Source organism: Megascapheus bottae, chromosome 5, assembly GCF_031878675.1.
Source record: "Megascapheus bottae isolate mThoBot1 chromosome 5, mThoBot2.hap1, whole genome shotgun sequence".
NCBI lineage: Eukaryota > Metazoa > Chordata > Mammalia > Rodentia > Geomyidae > Megascapheus > Megascapheus bottae.
The window spans coordinates 66,792,214-66,807,044 of record NC_143513.1 but is presented as its reverse complement, the minus strand read 5'-3'; the positions used below and the strand labels follow the sequence as shown (position 1 = coordinate 66,807,044).

Here is a 14,831-nt window from a genome sequence, read left to right as displayed (position 1 = left end):
AAAAAAAAAAAAGATTGGTACAAGCCACAAGGCTCCAATAAAGTACAGTAGAAGGTAAGATCAAGTAGACTGAAAGAATGTCTAGTTAGGAGATTAACACAACAGAATCTGAGAGTTGAGTTAGTAATATATATGTAAATGTTAAAAGTACTAACTCCAGGGGAAACAAAAGTTATATAGGAAATAAAAATTAATTTTAATATACTACATAGCTCTTACAATGTAATTAGCATTTGCAAATTAAATAACGAATATTAATTTAACAAAATTATGATATCATTATACTGGAAAGATAGGGAAGAACATGGGTACACTCATATGAATATGTATATTTAAGTACGAAAACTAAATCTATTTCCTTCCATAATATGAAGGAAAGAAGTTGTGCTTACAACTGGAAAATGAAGAAATAGCAATATAAACATTTTTATTAAAAGATATAAATTAGCTAAATGCTAAGAGTGTCTGCTACCTTTGCCTTCAGGTAAGGAACTTGACCTAGAACACTGATCAGGGCATATATCTCTAAGAACATTGTTGACATTGTTCTGAGGTAAGTTTTAGTTAAGCCTGGACTAACATTCTATCTCAAGTTCTTCCTATTCAAAGACACCACCAAACACTGAATATTTCAGGTTTTGCCAGCTTATTCTCAGAGCTTTCAACAACCCAGTAATAACTAACTCTACCACTACCACCACATCAGGAAAAGTCACACACAATACTTATATACTCAAGGCTATGCTCAAATATTTATTCCTGACACTAAGCTTCCCCCCCCCCCCCCCCCGACTTTCTTTTCAATGTAAACTGTACCAATACAAGCAGCAACAGATTTGACTGGTTGGCCCAGATTCCCTACTCTGTTAAACTATGAGGCTGTGTTTAGAAAAACACAAAGCTAACTCTCAGTGTATCAGGGTAAGGGTGTTTTTTTCTTACATTCATTATGCTTTTGTCAAAACAACCAGGCATTGATGGTTCATTCCTGAAATTCCAGAGGCTGAGATCTGAGGATCCCAACTAAAGCCAGCCTGGCAGGGAAGTCTGACTCTTATCTCCAAGTAACTACCAAAAAGCTGGAAGTGGAGCTGTGAGCACTAGCATTGAGCAAAAAGAAGTTCAGGGACAGCTCCCAAGCCCTGGATTCAAGCCCCAAGAGCAGTACTAGGGGTGGGGGGGAGCGGAATAAACATAGGGAGGAATATTTAAACCTCAAAAAGTCTTTAAGTCTTTTATCTACCCATAAATACATTTTTCTCTTTACTCTCTAAGCAGGCCAATAAGTGCAAATTTATGTTTAACGTTCTACAGGACATGGGATATTCTTCATAATCCTCAGATGATTTCTAGGGGCAATTTCTTCTACTCTGAAATACAACAAATAAAACTTCATTGCAATGATAAAAGACTCAGCTTGTTCACAAGAGAAAAAAGAGTCTGGGCTTCTGGTGGCTCAGACCTATAAACCCAGCTACTCAAAATGCTGGGACCAAGATCAATCAATGTTTGAAACAATTCAGACTGAAAAGTTCATGAGACTCCATCTCTAATTAACCAGCAAAAAGCTAGGATGGTGGTGTAGCTCAAGTGGTAGAGCAAAAAAAACAAGAGAGCAAGGGCTTGATTCCAATTCAAATTCAAAACCAGCCACTGCCAAAAATATTTTGGGACCTTTGATCTTTAAAAATGGAAGATAATGCTCCAAAGCCATTTTTCTTGCTTTCCTAGTTGTGAAAAAGGCATATTTAAGACAAATCCAAGTGAAAGATGGTGGTATACACCTGTCATCCCAACATGCTAGAGGCTGAGGCTGTAGGATCACAAGTTCAATGCCACCCTGGGCTAGATAGCAAGACAATCAATCAATACTGGATCAATCATCTAATCCTTAGAATTCTTTTTCTACAATAGCAATTCCATAGTTTACAACAAATGAGGGCCCAAGCTCATCTTTCCAGTACTTATATAAACTCAGTTTCAGCAGAGGAGGGGCCAGAGAAGGTTAGTAGGAGACCCCCTACCCCAACACTCATCCATATCACTAACCTACAAAGTAATGACAGTAAAATGAAAGCCTGCTCCAGTGGTGAGTGAATATGGTCACCCTTTGTGGAGCCCATTCTCAATCCTAAGAGTATAAGCAGAATCAAGTATCAAGTAGAAACATCAGGCTACAACCATGCAGAGAAAGGAACCAGAGGTCCACTCTGGTCTGACCTTCACGGAGGGAGAGATCCTACCAAGTCTACTAAATAGGTGACTATCACCCACCTAACACCATCTAAGGAAGTGAAAAAGCTACTTGAGCACTCTGTGACCTAGTACTCTGAGCATCATAAAAAGAGAAGGGAAAAAAGAAAAGAAAAAGAAAATTCAGCCATTCCTCAGACACTCTGCCAAAAATTTATCATAAAAGATAAAGTGTTGAGATTTGTCAGGCTGACAGTGCCACCTAGTGGCTTTCAATCTTAAAATGGTTATTTGATAAAGGCACAGCCAATATGGTTATTTAACCACATTATAGCTATAAATAGACAAAATGTTCAGTGTCTCCTGGCAAAAGCATAAATGAGCTCGAAAAACAGATACAGAATTCTGGGAATGCTTAAAGAACTTTTCTACCACTCAAGTTACCAAAACCTAAGTAAAAACATTTTTATAGCCCCTTGATACAACTAGAACTATTTAATAAACTGTTCTAGTTCCTTTCTAAGCAATGCATCAAGACCCATCAAGGAAGAACTGCTAGAATAAAAACAAAACTACAGGCATTTCAAAGCTGAATGAACAGAAACTGGTGTTGGCAGGCACAGGGATATACAAAGTATCCCAATAATGAGAGGTATATTCATGACTTTAATCCATGAACAACTCATAATAAAGTAATGCTAATTAACATGGAAAATACAACTGTTCCTATGGTTTCTAAGTTCCCCAGACAGACAGACAAAGGCTGGCCTTGGAATACTCAAGAGCTACAGCATTCCTAACTGTTCTAACCTATATATTACCACTGGCCTGGCAATGTCCACTCTGCAAATCAACATGTTGACATGACTCACCTTGGCAACAAACTGCTTGTCTTTTTGGTCCAAATTAGCAGTGGGAGCTACATAGTCTCTCCATATTCTCAGCCTTCGCTCCTTGGCAAACCTGACAACAAAGCAAGATGCAAGATCATCCAGACTGCTCAAGACCATTGTATTTGAATCCACCACCATTAAGGGAGCAGGAAGTGAGTGCTGAGCACTACTCTACATAAAGATATATCCACAGTGATTGACAGTTCAAATCAAAACAAAGAATGACAGCAAAGGAAGTATCCAAAGACATGTATAGCAAATAAAAAAATCCAAGATGCATGTATACTATGAACTCAAGGCTATTAGATTGAGTAGGACAGAAAAATCCAACATACAAGTATACTACAAACTGAAGGCTCGTCAACTGGGTAGGATATTGGTTTGCAACTGTTTGAGCACATACAGCACAAGCGCATCTAAACGTAGGCTGACATACAAGGCAACTGCTCTCTTAAGTGGGAAAACTAAATAAGCAAACATGTTTTAAGAATTACATGCTTATCCAATTGCTATTTAAATTACATAAAAAGTGCATGTAAAGATGCATTATGAGCCAGGTGACTTAAGCTTCTAATCCTAGAGGCAGAAATTAGGAGATCACAGATTAAGGCCATTTGAGGGAAAAAAGTAGGACTCCATCTCAACCAACGGCTGAACACAATGATAATGTGCCTGTCCATCTCAGCCATAAAATCTTCTACAGATGCTATAAAACTTGTGGATATTGCTTTAATTGTACTCTCTTTAAAACTGCAGAATCTTAAAAAATAAAAAAAAAAAATGATCAACCAAAATAATAATTTAGAGTAACAGCAGACTTAGAATAAGAAGGGAGGAAAAGAGAGAGAAGGGACAGGAGATAGGCTGAGACAAACAGATACAATGAACACAAAATAATCAGAAGTATTTAGAACAATGAACTTGATACAGCTATTTATATCTTTCTATTGTAGTTATGTTTTCTTTTGGGTTTTTTTTGCCAGTCCTGAGGACTAAACTCAGGGCCTGAGCACTGCCCTTGGGCTTTCCTCAAGATTAGTACTCTACCAGTTGAGCCATAGCACCAGTTCTGGCTTTTCTATATATATGGTACCAAGGAATTGAACCTGGGTCTTCATGCATGCTAGGCAAGCACTCTATCACTAGGCCAAACTCCTGGCGCTGTAGTTATGTGAAGACATAAACTCCTCCCAAAATCTGAAGCATTGTTTCCTTATCAGACAATACTCATTTTTCAATCATGCCATATCGTAAGGTACATATTAAAATCTATTTTTACAAAAACTTGGAAATATTTATGCTTACAGATACTAAGATGTATAAAAGACTGCAGGAGGCTGGGAATGCAATTTAGTGGTAGACTGCTTGCCATGGGTTTGATTCCTCAGTACCACATAAACAAAAAAATAAATTTTAAATAAATAAATTTTTAAAAGGCTGCAGGAAGGCAATAAAATTTGTAATTATTCAATTTCTAATATGGCACATAATCTCATGGTATAAAAACTGTTATAATTAAATAATGTTATAAAGATAGTTATAATTTTAAGATTAACTTCAGATCATCATAAATTTATTTAAACCCTGAGTGAGCTATTGTCATTGATTACTGTGTTCTGCTTACAACTCCTAGAAATATTTCCTGAGCATTATTTCGATCTACCTATTTTTGGTAATTATTTTACTTTCTTTCATCTACCCCATCAAATAGAAGATATCTACCTAAACAGCTAGAAAAACCTGGCCTGGACACTTGAACAAGCTACCAAACTTTGCAATTTCCACTCTCAAGTTTCTGTAGATGTTATTCTGTAGATGTTATTCTACATCTGATTCAATCATAAAGCACCAAGCTGAAACTATAACAATATCTTAGACCTGTACTATCATTTGTATTTAAGACTCACTTTTACAAATTAGGGCAATAGTCCTACAAAGCAGCCTAATCCTCATCGATAACTTAACAAGCTCCACCATCACGGCCCTGCTCCAGCCTGCCAATCTATTTGAGAGGAGCTCTGAACAAACAAGTCCAAATCCAGAAATGAGTTTCAAGTTCCATTCCAAATGCCTAAAATGCATAACTTAAGAGAGGAACTTGAAAAAGTGATCTAAAACCATTAAAAATCAAAACAAGTGTGGGCTGGGAGTTTGGCCTAGTGGTTGAATGCTTGCCTAGCATGCACAAAGACCCAGGTTCGATTCCTCGATACCACATACATAGAAAAAAGCTGGAAGTGGTGCTGAGGCTCAAGTGGTAGCACTCTGGTCTTGAGAAAGTCCAAGGACAGTGCTCAGACCCTGAGCTCAAGCCCAGGACTGGTGCTACACCACCCCCCTCCCCCCAAATCAAAGCAAATAAAGAATATTGTCCGAATGAAATACCTGAGCCCTTACTATCTTCCATTAAATTAAACCAAAGCCAAATATTAATTTTACATCCTTCCTTTTTGAGACTTCCCGATTCCTGTAGTAAAATGAAATATACTGTCACAGACTGTTAATTGAGAGACAAGAGGTTTCTTAATTTAAGAACCTTAACAAAAGCCTTGGCTGGAAGGCTTCCCTGGCAGGCCTTACCTCTCAGCTGCCCTCAGCTTTTCTGCACCCCGAGTGTAAACTGCAATGGACCAGTCTACACAGCGGGCAAATCCTTCCTTCAGGAGGAGCTCAGTGATGTTTCCATTCTGCGAAATAAGGCACAAGAGAAGGCAGACATGAGTTAGATCCTGTTACAAGAGAATCCATTTCCCTAGATCTCTGACATGACATACTTTGCCGCAATCTATCTGTGGTTCATTTAAAACAAAAACAAAAAGCCAGGCCCTGGTGGCTTACATCTATAATCCTACTTACTAAGGAACCTAAGATCTAAGGACCAAAGTTCAAAGCCACCCCCAGCAGGAAGGTTAGTAAGACTTTGATCTCTAATTAACCACCAGTGGAAGAGTACTAGCCTTGAGTACAAAAGGTAAGGAACAGCACCCAGGCACTGAGTTCCAACCCCAAAGCCTACTCCAAAACAAGAACAGGGAAAAAGAAGAGAGGGAAGGAGGGAAGACAGGGAGAGAGGGAGGGAAGGAGGAAAGGAAAGAGAGGGAGAGAGAAAGAGAAAGAGGGAGGGAGAAACAACTCAGATGAGAGGTATTACCTTGAGACTCCTCTGCATAGCCATGGCTTCATATTCCAACAATGCCCAGCAAAGTGCATGTTAGTGACACTTTATGGAATTTACATCTCAGTAGCAATTTTTCCAACAAAGAAGGATATTAATCTTTTGGAGAGATTACACCTCATACATCCCTTGCCTCAGATCTGCACTTTTTTTTTTTTCTAAGCAGAAAACTAAAGAATGGCCTGACTAGGAAATTGTGCAAGCTGCATTTTGCCCATCCAACTATAATTCACATGCTACTATGACAGAGCCATCTGGCAGGTCATGACCAGACACTGCTACAGAAGAAGTACACATAACCTTGGCCCACTCCAAAGTATCCCAACAACTGTCCTACTGGAAGAATTATCTAGCTGAGAAAAGTAACAGCAGCTTAACAGTTGGGTTACGAATAGCTTGCAATACTGAAAAGTCACTTAGTTGTTACAAATAGTCCTTCCATATCCAACTTACCATAACCCACCCACAAAAGTATGGGACAGGGTCAACATACTAACAGTCAGAACTACAAGAACATAAAGATCCTAGGCGCTACTCAAATCAGACTTAGGAGGTAACTGCATAAAGCCTAGAGTACAGTAAATATTTTTTTCATATGTCAGTTTCCTCCTGATTTCTCAATCAATACTCTAATTCTCCAAATAGCTGACTTTTTTTTTTAAGATAAGGTTTTATTTGGGGTTGGGGGGGCCAGATCTAGGACTTGAACTCAGAGCCTGCTGACCACTGTCCTTGGGCTTTTCCCTCAAGGCTAGCATTTTACCACTTGAGCCACAACACCACTTCTGGCTTTTTCTATGTCTGTGGCACTAAGGAATCGAACCTGGGTCTTCTTGCATGCTAGGCCAAACTACTACTAGGCCAAACTCCCAGTCCTCCAGATAGCTGGCTTCTAAACCTACAGCAAACCTCATTGACCTCAGTATGTTCATTTCTGCTCTACTTCTACAAGATGTATCCCTCTCCAGCCTTTCTACTAGCAGTTGCTTGGATCAAGCACATGAAAGAGTAAGTGATGCAGTTCTTCCTCCCCTTATGAGCCCAGTAACATTTGAGATTAACTTTTTAAAGACAAGATCATGCACAGAACTGTCAAATTCTCTAATGCTATCTCTCCCTGGTGTATATCTTAAAAATCACTAGATGATAAGCATACCAAGATATTCGGATAGATGTAAGAGAGAAAAAACAGATTAGCAAACTGCAGCCCCTAGTCCCTTATAGCCCAGGCTACACAGCACACTCACTGGATGGAGAATGGTACCCAGAACATTCTGGTTGTGGCAGCTCTCCAAAATGATTTGAACATCCCTCTGAAGCAGTCGGGACTCAGTGAAAAATTTGGCTTCTGCAGCAAAAGGCTCTGGTGTTTCGCTGCCATCTGCTTCTCGACGAAAAGTTGGACACTAAAGGAAAGCATGGGCAGTGAGGAAGGAAAACTGATGGTGAGAACCAATCACCTGCAAAGAAAATAAGGCCCTCACCTGCACACCTTCCACAAGCTAAGTTGGGGAGGGGAGGGTGAAATGTTGCAAATTAGCTCTTCTAACCCTTTTGAAAACATGATCACATGAAATTACAGCTGAAAGTAACCCATTTCCATGAAAACATTTACTAGTGCCTAGCTTCAAGTCCCTAATTTCCTTAAATATAAATGATAGTTTATATAAATATGACCCACATCCAGCAAGCTGCAGACCCACCCATCTCTCCTTCTCAACAAACTTCAATTTCAAACAGATCCAAAGTATTCAAAAGAAACAAAGAAAAGGGGAGGGAGAGGGAAAGGGGGGTGGGTGGATAAAGAAAAAGAATCACAGTAGAACTTCTTGTTACAAAGTTGTAGCCAAAATAAATATAAAGTACTAAGGTTGATGGCCCATGGCAGGAAGAAATAATAGATCAGAGGTCCCCAATTAAAAGTAAAGAACCCAAACACTCCCACAAATCCCATACCCCTGTGTACATCTGACCTTGATCCCTGACAGCATGACTGTAACGAGGTGGTAATCTGGGAGGAGCAGGGCCCTGACCACACTGCCATCTCGCACATGCTCGATAATCGCTGCATGACAGAACACAGTTTTAGTCCATGAAGAAAATCATTTCAAGAATATACAATGCCCAACCACACTTTATCTATCTCTGCTCCTCTCCCCCAAACCAACCCTAAGAAAACCTCCCTCTCAGAAGTGAGAAAAGCCTGGCAATGAAAGTGTTCAAACCTGTTTCTCCATCTTCTGAACCCACTGAAATCGCACTTCATGACTCATCTAAATATCAGATACTAGCAAAAAATAAGTTAAAAATTCAGGTTGGTCATCTTTTTACTTTATTGAACCTGCAGTTAACAAAGTTCATAGTAGAACAAGAAAAAAAAAAGTACATTCCAAGTTTCAGGGATGTATATGTTTCTAATTCCAAGTTTCAGGGATGTATATGTAAGTAGCTTTTTTAGGAGAAGAGAAGATCCACAATAGGCAAAATATCAACACTTGACCACCTGACAACAGCAAAGGGCACCTAACCTGTGTGAATAGAATTCAAACGCCCTTCCAAATGCTATGTATTGTTTCAACCGTAAGGATTTCTTCAGGATACTAAATAAGCAAAAGAAAGACTCACTAGATCTTATAAATCTCAAGAAGCAAAGAGAGCAAACAGAAAGAAATCACCCTGGGTTCTATCTGCCTCCCCCAACAAGACTCACCATTGACGGGCTTCTGGTGGTGTGAGTCCACAAAGTGCCTTGGGTTCTCAATGGTATACTTGAGGTCCCGGATGGTATGGGAACCAGTCCCCTCACTCCACATCCCTTTTTTTGCTGCTTTTGCTTGTTCCTCACATTCTGAAAGCCTGTTTTGCTCTGGACTGGGACATGAAAAACAAATGTGTGGTTAATGAATTCACACACACACACACACACAAAATGTAGCTCTTGGCCACTGGATTTCTTCAGCATCTTCTCCCTGGAACGACCTAAGTATCTGTTTGAGATCTATAGCTTAACCTCAACCTATCACCAGAAAATCATCATAAGCACAATTTCCAGATTCCAAACTTGCTTCTCCAAATAAGAGATCAGATTCTAACAGCTTTTAATGAGCAGATCTAAAGAACACACTCAAGCACTGCCACAATCAGTGAGAAGAAAAGAAAGCCAGTGAGAGGCTCAGAGGGGAGCCACTGCATGAGATGTAGTTTCATTGCACTATCACATATGTAGATGCTCAGCAGGCACAGCTCCACAGGATACAACACAGGGACCATGACCAGATGAGCTCCCTTACTCCCTCTGTATCTACAAAACATGGCTGGGACATGCACAGTGTACCCTAGTGTTACAGCTAGCACTGGCCCTAAACTGCTGCATCAGTCAACGTAGCCAGTTAGGCAGGGGTAATATGGACACTGAGCTTTCTCCTTTATAGGGCAGGAAACCTACTACATTAGTACAAAAATAGCTAAAGTCAGTAAATAGATCAAACCAAGTGCAGGAAAAAAAACGAAAGAAAGAAAAGAGGGGTAAGCCCTAGCTCACACCTGTAATCATAGCTATTCAGGAAGCTGAGATCTGAGAATCCCAGTCCAAAACCAGCCTGGACAGATAAATCTGAGATTCTTATCTCCAATTAACCAATAAAATGCAGGAAATGAAGGTGTGCCCAAGCAATAAAGCAGGAGCCTTGAGTGAAAAAGTAAGAGCTCAGAGCACTGAGTTCCAGTCACAATACCTGAGGAAAGAAAAAAAGAAAAAAAAAAAAAAAAAAGGCAGGGGGTTAATTTTCCACTCTCACAGCAGAGCAGATTTAGGGAACAAGGAACAGCAAGTCTTTCACATGACTCTAACAATGGATTTAAAACACAACTGAATCGCATCCCACCTATCCATCCAAATTTCTAAGCAAGACTGACCTGTCAATTCTCCAGCTCAAAGTCTTCAGTAACTCTTCACCTCAACCTAAAAGTTGCCACATCCTCAGAGATCCAAATTCCCAGCCAGAATGCAAAGAAAAGAACATGTAGCAAAAGTGACAGAAGCAAAACTGGAAAATGAAGGCTTTAAGTACAGAAAGTTTAGTACTCCAATGGAGGTTTTCTTTGTTTACATAGTACAACATTGTTATGAGATTCCTTTTTACATTATTCACTGATTGCAAACTAAATTCTTTCTAAACACATACACACACACACACACACACACACACACACACACACACAATCATGCTTAAGTTAGAACTGCGGCATGTTTCCAAAAACACCACCTAAAACATCTATCCTAATTAAACAAATCCCACATGGACACACACTAATTAAAGTCCAGCAAATGTGTCTTCCAATCAGAAAACATCACAAGTATACAATGAGTGGCCTGGCCCAAAATCTATGCAGGCAGAAAGCAGGCAGAAGATACAACAAGGCCTTTCTTTGCTCAGGTTCATAATTGATTGTCATCCTCATGTAAATATTTATCCAAAGCCTTTTCTTCAGCTGGAAAATATAACAAGAAGCCAAGTGCAGTAGCTCATGCCTGTAATCCTAGCTACTCATGAGGCTGAGATCTGAGGACATAGGTTCAAAGCCAACCCACACACTAAAAAAACCTGAGATTCTTATCTCCAGTTAATCACTAGAAATCAGGAAGTGGGGCTGTGACTCAAAGCATAGGTCAGTATCCTTGAGCTGAAGAACACAGGGACAACACCCAGGCTCACAGGTAGGGTGATAGCCTTGAGCGGAAGAGCTTAGGGACAGTGCCTAGGCCCAGAGATCAAGCCTCATGACCCACCAAAAAAAAAAAAAAAAAAAAAGAAAATACAAAGACTTAATGGTTTAAGCAGTATGCTTATAGCCTCTAAATTACTGATGTAGCATATCACTTTCCAAACACTGTAGTGTTAATTAAAGGCAGTTAGTTGCAATCCATTCCACTTAGAGAAAACACTAGTAAACTTGAACACAATATGTATACCATAAACCTTACATGCCTAATTCCCCCTTAAAACAAACTAACAATTCCATTGCTTAAACAAATATGTATTGTTGTTGTTGTTTTTGTTGTTGCCATCAAGACTTGAATGGTATTCCAGAGCTTTTTTTTTTTTCTTTTTTTTTTTTGCAGTTTTTTGCAGATAACAAACAATCTCGCAATCTTGCCTGCCCAGGCTGGTTTCAAATTATGATCCTCAGATCTCAAGCTTCCTGAGTAGCTAGACTTATAGACGTGAGCCACCAGCACCCAACAGGCAAATATATTTTTACTTACTAATTAACCATCAATAGACTCACAAACCAAACAGATTTAAAAAGGCTTTGGATAATCAAAGTCTAGAACACAACGCGGTATAACACGTAGTGTAAATGCTTGGTCAATATTTAGGGCTGAATGGATGGATTCAAGGAGTGAAAATCTATAGGCTAAGATGACTACAAAGAGCAGAACTGTCTAGGTTCATAGCCTGTTTTAAAGGAGGTACACACATCAGTACCATTCATGAATACTGAATGATCTCCTGGTTCAACATAAACCACAAACTAGAATGTTTCAGAAGCCATGGGAAACATGTGATGTTATCATTTATATGGAGGAACACACAAAAATGAAGATAATAATTTACAACTGACTAACCAATGGCCCTTGATGTCCCCAAATAAGACAGAGAAGAGTACTTAAATACTTACTTATTGGATCTCATGCCTTCTCTCCGGGTAGCCAAGCCCTCTGCAACCAGTGACTCTGCAATGTTTTCCCCATTAGTATCTGAGGAAGGGAAGGAGAAAAGGGGCATTAAGTACAGCTTTCAGACTGCCTCTACTAGCAACAGAAGCATTAGGGGATGAGTCACTTTCACACTTGGTCTTAAGAACAATGCTCCAAAGAAATGACAGTGAAGGGTGCAGCACTGGCCTTTTCAGGAAACTTCCCCCAATATGTCTAGTCTCTAGGACCCAAAGGCCTAACAATCTTCTTTTCTGGGGTTATTTATTTTCTAGTATCTCTCCCAGGTCAAAGGCAATCACCGGAACCAATGGAGGATGACAAGAAAGCAAGAAACCTGTGGCGGGCAACTCAAGAAAGCAAGAAACAGTGGCCAAGGAAGAAACTGGAGTAGACAAGATCTCTCTCAACATCCTGATTTACTCATCTATGAAGTGGGGAAAGCACCTGCCTCAATAAGTTCTGGTGAAAATTAAATACTGTGGGTTTATTGATAACTGGTGACAGAAATTAGAAAATGTTAATCCCTTCACTTTGTAGGATCAGATAGACACATTCACTTAGGGTTGTCAATCACACTTACACCATAATGTCCCATCTCTCTATACCATGTGCTTCAAAAGAACACAGTGAAGGGGCCTGGAGTTTGGCCTAGTGGTTAAAGTGCTTGCCTAGCATGCACGAAGACCCGGGTTTGATTCCTCGGTACCACATACATAGAAAAAAGCCGGAAGTGGTGCTGAGGCTCAAGTGGTAGAGCTCTAGCCTTGAGAAAGTCCAAGGACAGTGCTCAGGCCCTGAGCTCAAGCCCAGGACTGGCAAAAAAAAAAAAAAAAAAAGAACACAGTGAAAAGCTACACTACTTAAGAAAAACCATCTCTTGTTTTTATAGATACAGAAAGGAAAGCATCTAGGTTTCTACTCTCTCACACAGTAGACAGCAAAACAGGCAACAAAAATAAAGTTAAACATAAAACTCAATCTGATTGGGTTCTACTTGGGCATTTGAAACATTAATTATACTTCCAAAATATTGAAAAAGCTTTTAGGCTTGGTATACTCTCTTAAATCTTTGCTTGTCAACTGAACCCATAAAAGACATCTACAAGGGAATCGCTACATAAAAATCTCTAAATGGAAGAGAACAGGCTCCCAGATAAACTGAAACACAGCAGTCTAGCTGATAGCTATGTCAGCACAGGGTAAAACTCTGAAAGATTTATATTCACTACACTATACCCCTGTTTATATTAACACTAACAAGTATAAGCATGCATGCATACATACACGCATGCACGCACGTACACATGCCCACACACAGAGCCTTGTCATTAGAATGTCCACATTTCTGCAAAGGTAAATTATACGCCATTTGCTCTACCAAGAAAAGTCATGGGGAATATTTATTTTTTAAAAAAAGGAAAAAAAAAAAAAGCAGTTGGGCATGGTGGCTCACGCCTGTAATCCTAGCTACTCAGGAAGCTGAGATCTGAGGAACAAAGTTTAAAGCCAGCACAGGCACAAAAGGATTTGAGACCCTTATCTCTCCAATTAACCACTAGAAAACAGGAAGTGGGGCTTGGCTCCAAGGTAGGGTGGTAGCCTAGAGCTGAAGAGCTCAGGGACAACAGCCAGGCCCAGTGGTAGGGTGGTAGCTTTGAGCTGAAGAGCTCAGGAACAACATCCAGGCTGAGTTAAAACCCCATGCCTCTCCCCTCAAAAAAACATCCTTAGCATAGTTCATCTAACCCTTTCTGTTGAGGTTAATGCTGATACAGATCGTGTAAGTATTACACAGTTTCCTTCAAAGCAACTGAAATACCAGAGAAGAAAGACAAAAAAAGGATGTAAAGATTAGGAAAAAGTTGAGCACTCAGATGCCATGACTTGAAAAGGTAAATAGAATAAAACCCTGAAAGTTCTAAAAAGGTAGAGAAGCCATAAACCAGCCAATCAACAACACACCAGTATCTCTCAGACATTTCCTTGGCATATAGCACTCTCACTTCTAAAAAGTGAATTCTGAATATTCTTTCAGAAAGGAAAAAAAAAAAAAACTACATTACCTAAGCTGAATTCTCAAAGGAGACAACAGACATTTATAAGCCAAGGATCTCATTTTATTTATCAACTTAGAAATCTGTCACAATTAGGGAATTTTATTCAGAGCCTGTGAATGGATATCTTATCTTCAAACTCAGAAATAAACCATCTCTTTTTTTAGTAAATTGTAGATGGCAGAGATGGTTTGGATGTTGGGGTACTGCATGGGAATAAGGATGCCAACTTGAAAGGAGCCTGACAAAGAAAATTTTACTTCCATGCACCATCAGCCAAAAATCTGGCAAGCCAACACATAGAACAGGCAGATTACGCTCTCTTTATCCCTAACACAGAACCTGTCCCTCTGCTCCAATTAGCAAAGCTCAGATTCACAATCTTCTCATGATTGGCTAATCTGAAGAGGGTCAGATGTATCCAATATAGTTTAAATACATAGATTGACAGACAGAGATAGATAGATAGACAGACAGACAGACAGACAGACAGACAGACCGACCGACCGACTGCCCACCCGCCCGCCCGCCTGACCAACCGACCACTTAAAGACTTTGAGGTAAGATAAAGCAATATCAAAACATACTCAGACTCACTGTTGCTTTGTTGAAAAAGCTCATGCCTATCTTAATTCTTCCATTTTGGAACAGTATCTCTTAATTCCTCTTCACAACATATACCCTCTGCTACTTTCTTGAAAAATCTCAGGTGTGTCTTAATTCCTCTTCCATTTTAGAATAACCCGTTAAGTCAAAAACCTTACATTTCAAAAATCCTTCCTTATCCCAAAGCA

General features: G+C 39.6%; 1 protein-coding gene across 1 annotated transcript in view; it reads right to left on the bottom strand.

Annotated features, from left to right (window-relative positions):
• Positions 1-14,831, bottom strand: part of Snd1 (staphylococcal nuclease and tudor domain containing 1) — a 450,499-nt gene that overhangs the window by 396,359 nt on the left and 39,309 nt on the right. The window contains exons 4-9 of the mRNA XM_090333252.1: positions 11,944-12,022; positions 8,972-9,132; positions 8,235-8,326; positions 7,509-7,667; positions 5,667-5,773; positions 3,066-3,156 (exon numbers count right to left, since the gene is read on the bottom strand). Coding sequence (XP_090189378.1) covers positions 3,066-3,156; positions 5,667-5,773; positions 7,509-7,667; positions 8,235-8,326; positions 8,972-9,132; positions 11,944-12,022 — 689 coding nt within the window. The remainder of the gene's footprint in view (positions 1-3,065; positions 3,157-5,666; positions 5,774-7,508; positions 7,668-8,234; positions 8,327-8,971; positions 9,133-11,943; positions 12,023-14,831) is intronic.